Raw genomic sequence first — 14,430 nt, forward strand, 5'->3', positions numbered from 1 at the left:
AGGTTTTAAAATTTTCATAATGGCAAAATTTCAAACCTTCACAAAATTATGGAGAGTATGATATAGTGCAACTTCATGTACCATCACTAACTTTAGCAATTATTAAAATTTTGTTATTTGTGTCATATTTCTTCAGTCCCTCAATCTATTGTCCATCCAGAAACTTTCTAAAAGTAACATTTTAATTGAAAGAGACACATGTACCCCAATGTTCATCACAGCACTGTTTATAATAGCCAGGACATGGAAACAACCTAGATGTCCATCAGCAGATGAATGGATAAGAAAGCTGTGGTACACATACACAATGGAGTATTACTTAGCTGTTAAAAAGAATTCATTTGAATCAGTTCTGATGAGATGGATGAAACTGGAGCCGATTATACAGAGTGAAGTAAGCCAGAAAGAAAAACACCAATACAGTATACTAACACATATATATGGAATTTAGAAAGATGGCAATGACGACCCTGTATGCAAGACAGGAAAAAAGACACAGATGTGTATAACGGACTTTTGGACTCAGAGGGAGAGGGTGGGATGATTTGGGAGAATGGCATTGTAACATGTATACTATCATGTAAGAATTGAATCGCCAGTCTATGTCTGATGCAGGATACAGCATGCTTGGGGCTGGTGCATGGGGATGACCCACAGAGATGTTATGGGGAGGGAGGTGGGAGGGGGGTTCATGTCTGGGAACGCATGTAAGAATTAAAGATTTTAAAATTAAAAAAATAAAAAACTAAAAAATAAATAAATAAATAAAAGTAACATTTTAAGAGATATCTCAGATACTAAGTAATTCTCCTTGCATGTATTTCAGAACACATCTCTGACTGACAGGATTTTTTAAACATATCACTATGGGAACTTCCTTGGTGGTCTCTTAGTTAAGACTCTGCACTTCCAATGCAGGGCATGTGGGTTTGATCTCTGGTCGGGGAATTAAGACCCCACATACTGTGTAGCTTGGCCAAAAATTAAAAAAATATATATATATATATAATAAACATAAAATAAAAACCCCATAATTAAAAAAATCACTATGCCATTTAACACATAACACATATTAAAATAATTTTTTAATCCTATTGAACTCATATTCAAACTTTTCTAAATGTCTTCAACTTTCAAACTTTTCTAAATGTCTTTAGAACTGGTTCATTCTAACCAGAATTCAAACCAAGGTAGACACGTTAAATTTACCTAAATGGCTCTTTATGTCAGCTTCTTTCCCAACATATTTTTTTTTATAGTAATGACTTTTGAAAAAAGACATATGTCCTGTAGAACGTGCCACAGTCTGGATTTGAATGATTGTTTCGTAAGATCATTTGCTTTGTTCTCCTATCCTTCATTTTCCCGATAATTTGGTAGGCCAGTAATGACTCAGGCAGGAACAAGACATAAGTGATTTGTGTTCAGACAGGAGACACTTTCCACTTACTTGCCACTCTCAGTAATGTTAAAATGAAACTGAGGTTCACGCTATGCCCTCCATTATTAAAATTTTCATTCATTTTCACTTATAGCTTTTAGTAAATATTGATGTTTGCAAAACAGATTTCTCAAAATTACATTATTCCTTGTGTAAATAATTTAAGATTTCTCTATAAAAGAACTTATCTTCATCATTGTTTACTTGGTTACTTTGAAATACAATTAGTAGAAGGAAGGCAGGGTAAATGTTCAATTCTTTCCTGTTTTAAGAATAATGAGTTAGTGTCCTAGTATTCTTCAAAATTACTTAGGTATCATTACAAATTTATATCTTTTTTTATATTCAATGTATTTTGAGACACTGGAGCTATTATAATGATTATTATATATTAATATAATAGTATTTTAATTTATTATTTTGAAATTATCTCACCTTGGACCAAGGTCCTCAGATTGTTCCTGTGTCCTTTGGATATATCCTTTTGATAGCTTTCTCACTTTCTTGCACCAAAAGTTGTCCCACAATCATGTTATGTATTTTCTAACCTAGACCTTGGTCAGTTTTCCAAGGTCCTATGGTTTATTTATTGCGGAATGATATTTAGATACCATGGATTCATTGCTATGGGTGCTCATTTCTCTTGGATTAAATAGATTCTAGATTTTTCAGGAGACACAGTGATAAAATACACATTATTTTAAAATAAAACTATATGAGTTCATATTGACATCTTAAGTTTAAATTAATGAATTTTACTTACAATATTTTATGCTTTTTATCACTTTTCTATTATGCTGAAAATATTGATTCCTAATGATATTAACATAACTTCTGCTTTATCTTAAAATATATAATAGTTTTAACATAACAATGCTAAAGTTACTATTAAAAACAATACTATAAAATATACTGAAGCAATGGGGATTTCATAGTAATTCTGTTTTTCATGTAGTTTTATGTTTTTTCTATATGGTGTGTCACCCTGTAATATACAGTTAGTTTTTATTTGTTTTAAGAATATTTTTGGTTCTTTTAATTATTTAAAATGATATAAAATTTTTGTATTCTTTCAAACTAAAAATTATATGGCAGCTATATTTACAAAGTCTCATTTCCATCCTGTTCTCTCCCCTTGTTTTTTTCTTTCTTCCCTAACAGGCAACTTTAGAAAAAAATATTATTCATTTTTAGTTTATGCTTCCATTGTTTCTTGTTAACAAGAGCAAATATCAATACCTGTGCATGTATATAATATTTTCACCTTTCTATACTTACACCAAATGCATCATACTGTATACAATTTTCTACATTTTGCTTTCTTAAACTTAGTTGCATATCCTGGAAATCATTTGATATGGATTGTATCCTTCCATAATTTATAAGTTGAAGCCCTAACTCCCAATGTGATTGCATGTGGAAGCAAAATAATTAAGGAGATAAGGTTAAATGAGTTTGTAAGAGTGAAGCCCTAATCTGATAGGGAGGCTGCCATTAAAAAAAATTATTATATAGTTTCTGTACAAAGTTGTGCTAGTTTTTGCTGTATAGCAAAATGAATCAGCTGTATGTATACATGAAAGTGAAAGTGACGTCGCTCAGTCGTGTCCGACTCTGCGACCCCATGGACTGTAGCCCAACAGGCTCCTCTGTATATGGGGTTTTCCAGGCAAGAGTATTGGAGTGGGTTGCCATTTCTTTCTCCAAGGGATCTTCCCAACCCAGGGATCGAACCTGGGTCTCCTGCATTGCAGGCAGATGCTTTACCCTCTGAGCCACCAGGGAAGCCCTGCTGCTGCTGCTAAGTCGCTTCAGTCATGTCCGACTCTATGCCACCCCATAGATGGCAGCCCACCAGGCTCCCCCGTCTCTGCGATTCTCCAGGCAAGAACACTGGAGTGGGGTGCCATTTCCTTCTCCATTGCATGAAAGTGAAACTGAAGTTGCTCAGTCATGTCCGACTCTTAGTGACCCCATGGACTGCAGCCCACCAGGCTCCTCCGTCCATGGGATTTTCCAGGCAATCCCCTTTTTTGGATTTTCTTCCCATTTAGGTAACCACAGAGCACTGAGTAGAGTGTTCTACAGTAAGTTCTGTGCTATACAGAATATACAGTATATCTGTATATATATCTGCTATACAGTATATCTGTGCTATACAGTAAGTTCTCATTGAAAGTGAAGTCATTCAGTCATGTCCTACTCTTTATGACCCCATGGACTGTAGTCCATGGAATTCTCCAGGCCGGAATACTGAAGTGGACAGCTGTTCTCTTCTCCAGGGTATTTTCCCAACCCAGAGATCAAACTCAGGTCTCCCACATTGCAGGAGGATTCTTTACCAGCTGAGCCACAAGGGAAGCCCAAGGATACTGGAGTAGGTAGCTTATCCCTTCTGCAGTGCATCTTCCCAACCCAGGAACTGAACTGAGGCCTCCTGCATTGCAGGCAGTCATTACCAACTGAACTATCACGGAAGCCCTCAGGTTCTCGTTAGTTATCTATTTTCTACATTCGTGTGTGCTAAGTCCTTCAAACATGTCTGACATTTTTCTACCCTATGGCCTGTAGCCTGCCAGGATCCCTTGTCCATGGGATTCTTCAGGCAAGAACACCGGAGTGGGTTGCCATGCCCTCCTCCAGGGGATCTTTCCAACCCAGTAATCGAACCTGTGTCTCTTACGTCTCCTGCATTGGCAGACAGGTTCTTTACCACTAGCACCACCTGGGAAGCCCATTTTATGCATTGTAGTGTATATATTGTCCTTATAAGAAGAGGAAGAGGCACCAAAGACTGCTCTCTTTGCACAGAGAAAAGGTTGTGTGAATGCACCGTGAGAAGGTAGCCATCTATGCATCAGGAAGAGAGGTCTCACCAGACACCAGTCTGTTGGCACATTGATCTTGGACATGGCAGCCTTCAGAACTATGAAGCAGTAACTTCCTACTGTTTAGGCCCCTCAGTCCATGGTGTATTGTTATGACAGCCTGTACTGACTAATAAACTTGGTAACATGAGAGATTTTTCCCCATTTGTCCATACAGCTGTAAAGTATTCCCTTATGTGGGTTTACTATAGTTTATTTAACCAGTCTCATATTGATGTACATTTAGACTGCTTGTAGCCTTTTACTATTATAAATAATGCCACAATGATTGGACCCCTGTAAGATTACAGTTCAAACTTTTGTGAGCTCATTTTTTGGTATCAATTGCTAGAAGTAGGGGAGAAGGCGATGGCACCCCACTCCAGTACTCTTGCCTGGAAAATCCCATGGATGGAGGAGTCTGGTAGGCTGCAGTCCATGGAGTCATGAAGAGTTGGACACGATTAAGCAACTTAACTTTCACTTTTCACTTTCCTGCATTGGAGAAGGAAATGGCAACCCACTCCAGTGTTCTTGCCTGGAGAATCCCAGGGACAGAGGAGCCTGGTGGGCTGCCTTCTATGGGGTTGCACAGAGTTGGACACGACTGACGCGACTTAGCAGCAGCAGCAGGTAGAAGTAGGATTGCTAGGTCAAAAGATAAATCTAGATGCAATTTTTTTAGTTATGGCCAAATGTCCTCCTCCAGCAAAGGTATAATTTCACAATAGCAATGTATAAGTGTATCGATTTTCTATTTGTATTATAATACATTACAAACGACATTTGGTAATTTTCCTGTCTGTTAAGTAAGAATCAGTCTCTTAGCATAGCTTTAGTTTGTATTCTTCTTCTTATGAGGGGCCTTGACCATCTTTTTCTATATTAAGACGTATCCATTTATTTTTCCATGAAATGGTTGTTTATATCTTTTACCCGCTTTTGGGCTTCCCTCATAGTTCAGTCAGTAAAGAATCTGCCTGCAATACACGAGACCCAGGTTCAGTTCCTGGATTGGGAAGATCCCCTGGAGAAGGAAATGGCAACCCACTCCAGTATTCTTGCCTGGAGAATCCCATGGGCAGAGGAGCCTACAGGCTACAGTCCATGGGGTTGCAAGAGTCGGACACGACTTAGCGACTAAACCGCCGCTGCCACTTTTCTCTTAGAGCTTTGATATTTTTGTTTTCAGTACCTAGGCATTCTCCATATAATAAGATGTTAGCCACTCATCTGTTATATAGATTGAAAAAAAAATACTATATGTAGTTTTCCATTTACTTTGTGATATTTTTTCATTTTTAATTATATTTTTATTTTTTGAAGGTTACTTTTCATTTACAGTATTTACAAAGTATTGGCTATATTTCCCATGCTATGCAATAGACCATTGAGCCTATCCTGTACCCAGTAGTTTGTATCTCATTCCCTCACTCCAATATTGCCCCCCACCACTGGCAACCATTAATTCTGTATATCTGTGAGTCTGCCTTTTGGTGGGTTATATTAACTAGTTTGCTGTATTTTTAGGTTCTACATATAAATGACACATGGGGCTTCCCAGGCGGCTCGGTGGTATAGAATCTGCCTGCCAGTGCACGAACGCAGGAGGCATGGGTTTGATCCTTGAATTGGGAAGATCCCCTGGAGGAGGGCAGGGCAACCCACTCCAGTATTCTTGCTGGAGAAACCCATGGGCAGAGGAGTCTGGGGAGCTACAGTCCATGGGGTCACTAAGGAGTCGGATATGATATAGCAACTAAATAACAGCAATAAATGATGTCATGTAAGATTAAATGTATTTTCATTTTTATGGGGTCAACTTTATGAATTATTTCTTTTGCTTAAGATATGTTTCACAGTGTGGTTACATCTATGTTCCCAAAAGGAGGTGGATAGACTAATTACAGCCTGGGATGTACTTCAGACTCAATAACCTTTTTTCTAGATAATCTCTGTTTTAATATTGTAGAATTTGAGCCAACTATGATGGCATAGACCTCCATTTTTATTGTTTTCCAAGGATTATATGGTATCTTTGCATATATCCCTTTTTATATCGGATATCCTTTTATATCCTTTTTGTATCCCAAGTTACATAAACCCATTTATTTAAAACTCTGAATTTTTATTTTTCTCCCAAGTAGCTCTTCTCTGTCAAATTGCTGTGTTGTGCTCAGTCACTTAGTGATCTCCGACTCTTTGCAATCCATGGAATGTAGCCCACCAGGCTCTTCTGTCCATGGGGATTCTCCAGGCAGGAATACTGGAGTGGGTTGCCATGCCCTCCTCCAGGGGATCTTCCCAACCCAGGGATCAAACCCAGGTCTCCCTCATTGCAGGCGAATTCTTTACTGTGTGAGCCACCAGGGAAGCGCAGAGGAATGTACAATGGTGTCCCTTTCTTCTTTAGAATATAAACTCTTGAAGGACAAAACCTAATTTGACTTATTCACTCTGTTTCCTGTAGGTTTTAACTAATGAATATTGAAAATTCTGATAGTCATAAAAAATCATTCCAATTACATTTAAGAAATTGAACTCCAAGCCATACTGCTTTAACTGCTTGAATGATCTTTCTACCAGTGATATATCCTAGCATTGAAAGTAGCTCAAAAGAATTCCTTCCATTTAATAATTTAAGAAATTACATTTAGAATTCAGATTTTCTTACTGATTCATTTTTTGCTTTCTTCTCAGAGGGCTCTTTTATAATAGCATGGGTTTTTGGAGACTAGATCAGTACTAGAAGAGGCAAGATTGTTATAAAAAATGTCATTACTCTCATAAGATCACTTTATTATGGGTACATCATTGATTCTCAATAAATATTTCTGGAAGAAAGGAAGAGGCTATTCAAGGAAAAGAGGGAGGGAAGAAAGACATAAAGGAGGGAAGAAAATTAAAAGAACATGAATCTACTACTTACAGCATTTAGTTATGTGTCATAATTCTGTAAAAATATTTAGAAGACTATTAAAATATACTTATAATGGCTACCATAATTTAAGCATAGATTATACTTACCAAGAACTCTTACTGCTAAGGTGTAGATACCCAGGGCAAAAGACTTAAGTTGTGGTTTAATGCACCTATAAATAATAAAAGCACCATTACAAAAAAATAGTGCATTAAAGCATATAATAAAGTCAGTTTATTATAAATCAGTCTTTAATGAGGTGGATTAGATTACTTTGAAATTAATTCACATGTCAAAGGATGACTACTAGGTTTCTCTAAAATTAAACTAATCAAAATATTGTATGTATTTTTAATTTACCACAGCTTATATAATAGAAATTGGTTAGGAAAGATCTACAGAAAATAGGACCAAACATCCACAAATATTTTTTGTATATTTTGTATATTTAGTTATTATTGTTTTTTTGGCTACTAGATATAGAATCTCAGAATTCAAGTAGCATTTATGGAGAATCCACATATTCTAGCATAGGGAAAGCAAATTATGTAGAAGCCATGTTCCATTATATGCAATGTATTGGGTTTTTAGTTAATATTTCTAAAAGATAAATCACTCTTACATGACATATTCAAATGGTGTTAGGTAAAGTAAAGTAAAATTTTATCAGTAAAGTAGCAAAGACAGGGAATAATTCTAACAATTTGTAAGATTATGAGGCACAATAAAGGATTAATGACCTATAGCTAGTTTTTGTGGATTCTGGTCTAAAACTATGGGACCCTATTGACTTAAGTTGAATTAAAATCACTGTGACATGCTGAGTGCTTTTGGTAAGTAGTGTGGATCTGAATTTACCAGCCAAGTACAAGATTATCTAAAATAACAAGAGCATCTTGAGAGCTGGACTGTGAAGAAGGCTGAGTGCCGAAGAATTGATGCTTGTGGTGTTGGAGAAGACTCTTGAGAGTCCCTTGGACTGCAAGGAGATCTAACCTGTCCATTCTGAAGGAGATCAGCCCTGGGATTTCTTTGGAGGGAATGATGCTAAAGCTGAAACTCCAAAACTTTGGCCACCTCATGAGAAGAGTTGACTCATTGGAAAAGACTCTGATGCTGGGAGGGGTTGGGGCAGGAGGAGAAGGGGACAACAGAGGGTGAGATGGCTGGATGGCATCACTGACTCAATGGACGTGAGTCTGAGTGAACTGCGGGAGTTTGTGATGGACAGGGAGGCCTGGAGTCCTGCGATTCATGGGGTCACAAAGAGTTGGACACGACTGAGCGACTGAACTGAACTGATATAACTTGAACTGGGACTTTCCTGGTCACTCGGTGGTAAAGAATCTGCCTGTCAATGCAGGAGATACTGGTTCGATCCCTGGCTTGGGAAGATCCGCTGGAGAAGGAAGTGGCAACTCATTCCAATATTCTTGCCTTGGAACTCCCATGGGCAGAGGAGCCTGGTAGGCTATAGTCCATGAGGTGTCCAAGTTGGACACAACATAGTGACATTGTATGCACACATAGCTTGAACTGATGGATTTTAATAGAGATAATCATGAGGATATATAATAACTACTGAGCGTTAACCATGGTAGTAAATTCTTCATGTGCATAATATTTAATCTCTGCTTTAAAATGATAAAAAATTACAACTTTTCTCCTTTAAGCAAACATGTTTCTTTCTAGCATCAAAATAACGTGTGGTTCATTTATGGGCTGGTGGTGAGGAAAACTCTTCCTCTGTTCACCTGTTTATTCATGAGGCCCAGGTGACTACTTGGTACTATGTAAGAAAATGTTGAAGAAACAGGTACCTGCGGAGAATGATCCCGGTCTGAGACTTCTGGTGTAATGCTTTCCCACTAAACCTATGCTTCCATTTGAAAACCCCAAGATCTTATGTTCACATTAAATCCTTTTATGAGGGACCTCCCTGGTGATCTAGGGAAGGGGATGCATGTTTGAGGAACTAGGATCTTGCATGCCTTGTGCCACAGCCCCCAAATTTAATAACTAATAAATAATTTTTTAAAAACCCTTTTATGAAAACAGATTTGTGGATGTTTCGTCCTATTTTATATAAATATTCCTAATCAATTTCTATAACATAAGCTGTGGGAAATTAAAAATATATATGCTATTTTGATTAGCTTCATTTAGAAAAAATAATCCTTTGATGTATGAATTAATTTCTGTCACCTAATCCATCTCATAAAAGACTGACTTACAATAAATGGTGACTTTTCATGTTTAACAATTTAATCGAAATTTGTAGTATCTTTAGGTTATTTTGATCAGTTGTATAACAGTAATAATTGCAATACTAATTCAATGGGGAGGAAAATTTTACCACCGAGAATACTTGTTACAAAACTAATATTTTAACATTTGAATTTATGTGTATATTGCATCAATTTGTGAGAGGAGAGCCAATGAAAAAATGTTCAAGCATAAATTATATGACAATAGAAAAAAATTCTATCCAACCACATTTTTGAATAAAAACCTAAAGGGAGAAAAGCATAAAAGTGGAACAAGTTTCCTGAGAGTGCTGTAATGAATCACAATGACTCCACAGAGCAGAGTTGGAAGTCACTGCTGTAGATGGTGATGGTGTGTCTTCTATTAAAATTGGGGCAGGGAGATTCAAGGTTCACCTCAGAAGCAATATGTATCCAGGTATCCCGCCTACAGACAAAGTATAGGATGTGATGACTGCAATTATGAGGAAATACAGAAACATTTTGGCACATCCATTATCTTTTTGACATCTGCCCACCATGCCTGAGGAATTTCCTGATTTTGAGGCTGCAAGTCCCACACAGGTACAATTATTAAATATCTGTAACACAGTAGGGAAAAATCCAATTATTGAGGTAAATAGTATGTAACATTAAAGACATATATTTATTTTAAATGATTTTATAGTATACATTTATAAGACAAACAGTGGGGAAATTTTTATTTTTCTGTGTTAGACAGTATCAAGCAAAGTGAAATCAAGAGAGAAAACATTTCAGTACCCAAAGAGCAGATGGTCTACAAACTATTGATCCTACGGAACCATCTCTAAGCAAATCTCACCAAATCCAACGCTACCTTACCTTCTTCCCTGCCACATCTAAATCTAAGCCACCATGGTCTCTTTGGGCTTGACCTGTTTCTACTCTTACCTGGCTCTGGTCTCTTTTCTGCAATAACCCAACTAAGCCTTTAAAAATGGCAGTCGGATTGCATCACGATTCTCAGCTTCCCAATGGCTTCTCATTGGACTTGGATAAAATCCCATGTCCTTAGAGTGGCTTCCACACTCTCCACAATGCATCTCCTCAGTCCCACTCTGATCTCATTGCTCCGTGATCTTCCCCTTCTCCCTCTACTTCACGAGCTCTCAGGGGACCCATGCCAGCCCTCAAACGTGGTGAGTCCAGTCGGGGCTCATGGTCTTCCTGCTTTCTCTGTTAGGGAATTTTTCTAGGGAGTTACATGGTTGGCTCATACACTTCAGGTCTCTGCTCAGATAGTTCATTAGAGAGAGCGTTCAAAACCACCCATTCAAAACAGTACCTCCATCTCTCCACACTGTTGTTCTAACTTGTTTTCCTCACAGCATTTATTACTTTTTATCAGGATATTATATAACCATTTAATTCTAAACTACATATCCCCACTAGAATGTAACTTCTGGCAAAAACTCTTTGCTTTGTTATCATTGTACATGTAGGCTTAAAAATAGGCCCTCAATTTAAGTGCTTAGTAAAAATGTGTTAAATAAATGGGCACAGTTTGAAGATATGAAAGAATATACAGTGATAATGAGAAGGAAAGAAAAACCTTGATAAGTAAAACCCAACTAAATCTTGGATAAAGAGGCAACTTTCATAATCCCTCATCAGTTTATTTCTGTAAGTTTCATGTGTGAATGTATACATGTAATGAGTTGTCATTTTTTTAATTACGAAAGACTTTGTGAAGTTTTAGTTAAAAATGAAATAAAAGTGGAATTTCCTTTTCGAAGAGGAATAGCAACATAGAATTTTTGATTTTGTTTTGAGTGTCTGGTAAGAAGCTTTTGAATCTTGACTTTGCCTCTCACCGGATACATACATTTAGGCAGATCCCTTGTATCTTAATGCTTCAATTCTCACATGAGCAAAATAATTAAAATAATACCCAATCACTTGAGTATTATGATGTCTAAATATTTTTTTAAAGCACTTCCCTTAGTCCCTGGCATGCAACATTTTCAATAAATGGAAGCTCTGGTTAAGAAAGACCTTTCAGTGCAACGAGAGATTATTACACAAAGTGAAGTAAGTCAGAAACAGAAAGAAAAGTATTATATGTTACCACATACATGTGGAATCTAAAATATGACACAAATGCAATGATCTATGAAGCAGCAACATGGACATTGAGAACAGATTGGCGGTTGCCAAGGGAGGAGGGTGTTAGGGAAGGGATAGAGTAGGGGCTGGGGTTAGCAGATGTAAGTTTTTATATAGAGAGTAGATAAACAAGAAGGTCCTACTGTATAGCACAGAGAACTATATTCATATCCTATGATAAATCATATGGAAAACTATTTTAAGAATGTATATATAACTGAATCACTTTGCTGTACAGCAGTAATTAACACAACATTGTAAATCAATTATACTTCAATTAAAAAAAAAAAAAAAGCAAATCCAAAGTAAAAGAAAAGAAAATCCTTCAAGTGGTTTAGGCCAAAGAGTATAGTGGCCAAAATTGGAGGTTGGGTGGAAGAAAGACAAGAAGGAAGAAAAGGAAGGGAATGTTAAAGCTCAGATTTCAGATGGGTGGGTGGTCTTAATATCAGTGTTGCTACAGACCAATCCATTCTTCTCTGAATAAAATGTCAAAATAATAAGAAATGGAAAATCAACAAGCATGAGACTGTCTATAGAGTGGTTGCCCAAGCGTTCTTAATCTAGTGGATAAGAATACAGAAATATATGTGTGGTTTAATTTTAAGCTCTCTGGGGCTGTCAAATACAGGTAGATTTCATCAGTCACAAGCAGAAAGCCATCTGACCACTGTGCCTTATACACAATGAGTATAAGGAAGAGTCTATTAGGGACAGGGCTGTAAAGGTGTGATTAGAAGAATGAATCTGTTAATGAAGTACATAGTACTCTTAATTGAAGTACATGATACTCTTCACAACTGGTTTCCTACCTATATTTCCAACCCTGTCTTCCTCTTACATTCTATAGGAATCCTTGATTCCAGCCATCATTACACAAACTGGCTTGATATCTCAGGCAGAACTATCTCAGAACCATCAGCCTCTTCTGGATCTCTGATCCCTGGGTCTAGACCTTTTGGGCTAAATTTCCTTATACTGGCCTCTATTTGTCCTGTCCTCAAAAACCTGCAAGGACCACTGGTCATGGGATCAGGAGAGATGGAGCCCAAGGCAGATGCTATTAAATGATCTTATGACTGAGACTGTCTCATTTGAGGCTAATATTCCTTACTAGTAAAATAAGAGAACTAGATTACATAATTACAAAGTTCCTCCAGCCTGTTTCATTATTCTCATTCTAACCCCAATTCTTCCAACAACTGTAATTCTACTAGTGATGCTTTCATTTCCTGTCACCACACAAAAGAACAAAGGCAGAGTAAACACCATGGATTCTATCAATGTGGTCTGCTCCTAGGTCGGTCCCTGAGCCCACATAGGGTTGTATAGTTAAGCACTGTTGCATGCCTAGGGGCACACCCTTTAGAGAAGGTTTCTTACAGTAGTCTTTCCACTCCTGGTGGAGGTTTGACAACCAGCAAGACAAGCCGATGCATACGTGATTCCGTTCTCACCACATATGGGTTCCCATTTTGTCTCTGAACATTTGCATCTTGAGTTGCAATCTGAAAAGAGAGCTCGTTCATGATAAGAGACAGGTTTGGTTCTGGAAAAAAAAATGTAATGATATAAAATGTTACCTCTTAGTAAGCAGTACCCTAATATTTTCAAAAATCAATGTTCTTGGGTATGTAAATGGCAATGGCCACAAATTTTGCCTGGGGGGGAACACAGTTGTCATCAGAAATACCAGCTTCTCATCATTAAATGTGAATTCACTCTTAGACAGCTTTCCTTTGATAATTACCTTTAGAAGTTTACCATTTTACATGATATCCTTGTCTTGGCTGATGGGTTTCACTAACATCTACTGACTCTAGAATGTTACAATGTTTTTCTATATTATGATGTATTTGGAAAAAACTATCAAAAAAGAAAAACAGAATAAACTTCAAGAGCAATTTATGACATTTCTCTTACTATGTATCAATATAATCACAAACTCTCATACAATATTCCATCCTGTAGAACTACTATGGATTTGGTCACCCCAAATGTAAAGACAAAAGACTTTTGAGATTTCTTCTAGCAGAATGAGAGGCTATTTAACTAGGCCTCCTAAGAAGTCACCCAGGGATATTTTATCTAATTCTCTTCTCTAAGGCATGAAGTTTTAACTGAGACCGTTTTGCTGTATCTGAAAGTACAAATGTGTGTCTTTGAAAGCTTAGAATTAGGCCACTATGGATACGGTAGAGCCAAGATTATAGAAGATTAGAGCCAAAAGAACAGTGGAGATGATCTAGGTTAAGTTCTCTTCGGAAAATCAGGAAATTCAGAGCCAAAGTCGGCAGATAACGTGCTCAAATTCACAATGTTTTTCAGTGACAAACCCTTCCAGGCCTCCGGATTCTAAGTTCTTGTCTTGGGCATCAGACTTAATTCTCATCATTGCAGAAGAGAAACTTCTTGCACTGTCATATCTAAAGCTTCTCTGTATTGATCCTGAATGAATGTCTGGAATCAAACCAACATTGTGGAACAAAGAAACTCTGGATAAACTCTGGAGAGCATGTTTATTTTATGTAGTCAATTCTTTTATATTGCTGAAGGTAACATTAAATTTATCACTTAGGACAATCTTGAAGCAGAAATTAATTGCATATATGTTTCCTGAAAGATGTGTTGACAGTAGAGTCGTTATTTAAATTTTTAATTATTAGCTTTATCAAATATGCCAGAAAGTTTATATTTATGAGATTTTTCTTTCAAAATAGTTATGGTGGGAGGGGAAAGATTTCGCCAGTGATGTAGCCTTTTCTTTGGTTGCTTCCAATAACAAAGCTACTCTTGGAGGTTAAATCT

The 14,430-nt window shown here is 37.1% G+C and overlaps 1 protein-coding gene and 1 non-coding gene across 2 annotated transcripts in view; both read right to left on the minus strand.

Moving 5' to 3' along the window:
* Positions 1-14,430, minus strand: part of SLCO1C1 (solute carrier organic anion transporter family member 1C1) — an 81,733-nt gene that overhangs the window by 3,456 nt on the left and 63,847 nt on the right. Inside the window, exons 11-13 of the mRNA XM_013964182.2 lie at positions 13,006-13,171; positions 9,892-10,076; positions 7,336-7,400 (exon numbers count right to left, since the gene is read on the minus strand). Coding sequence (XP_013819636.1) covers positions 7,336-7,400; positions 9,892-10,076; positions 13,006-13,171 — 416 coding nt within the window. The remainder of the gene's footprint in view (positions 1-7,335; positions 7,401-9,891; positions 10,077-13,005; positions 13,172-14,430) is intronic.
* TRNAC-GCA lies at positions 3,155-3,226 on the minus strand. Its single transcript has one exon. It is a non-coding gene; the product is annotated as a tRNA-Cys (tRNA).

Source organism: Capra hircus, chromosome 5, assembly GCF_001704415.2.
Source record: "Capra hircus breed San Clemente chromosome 5, ASM170441v1, whole genome shotgun sequence".
Lineage (NCBI taxonomy): Eukaryota > Metazoa > Chordata > Mammalia > Artiodactyla > Bovidae > Capra > Capra hircus.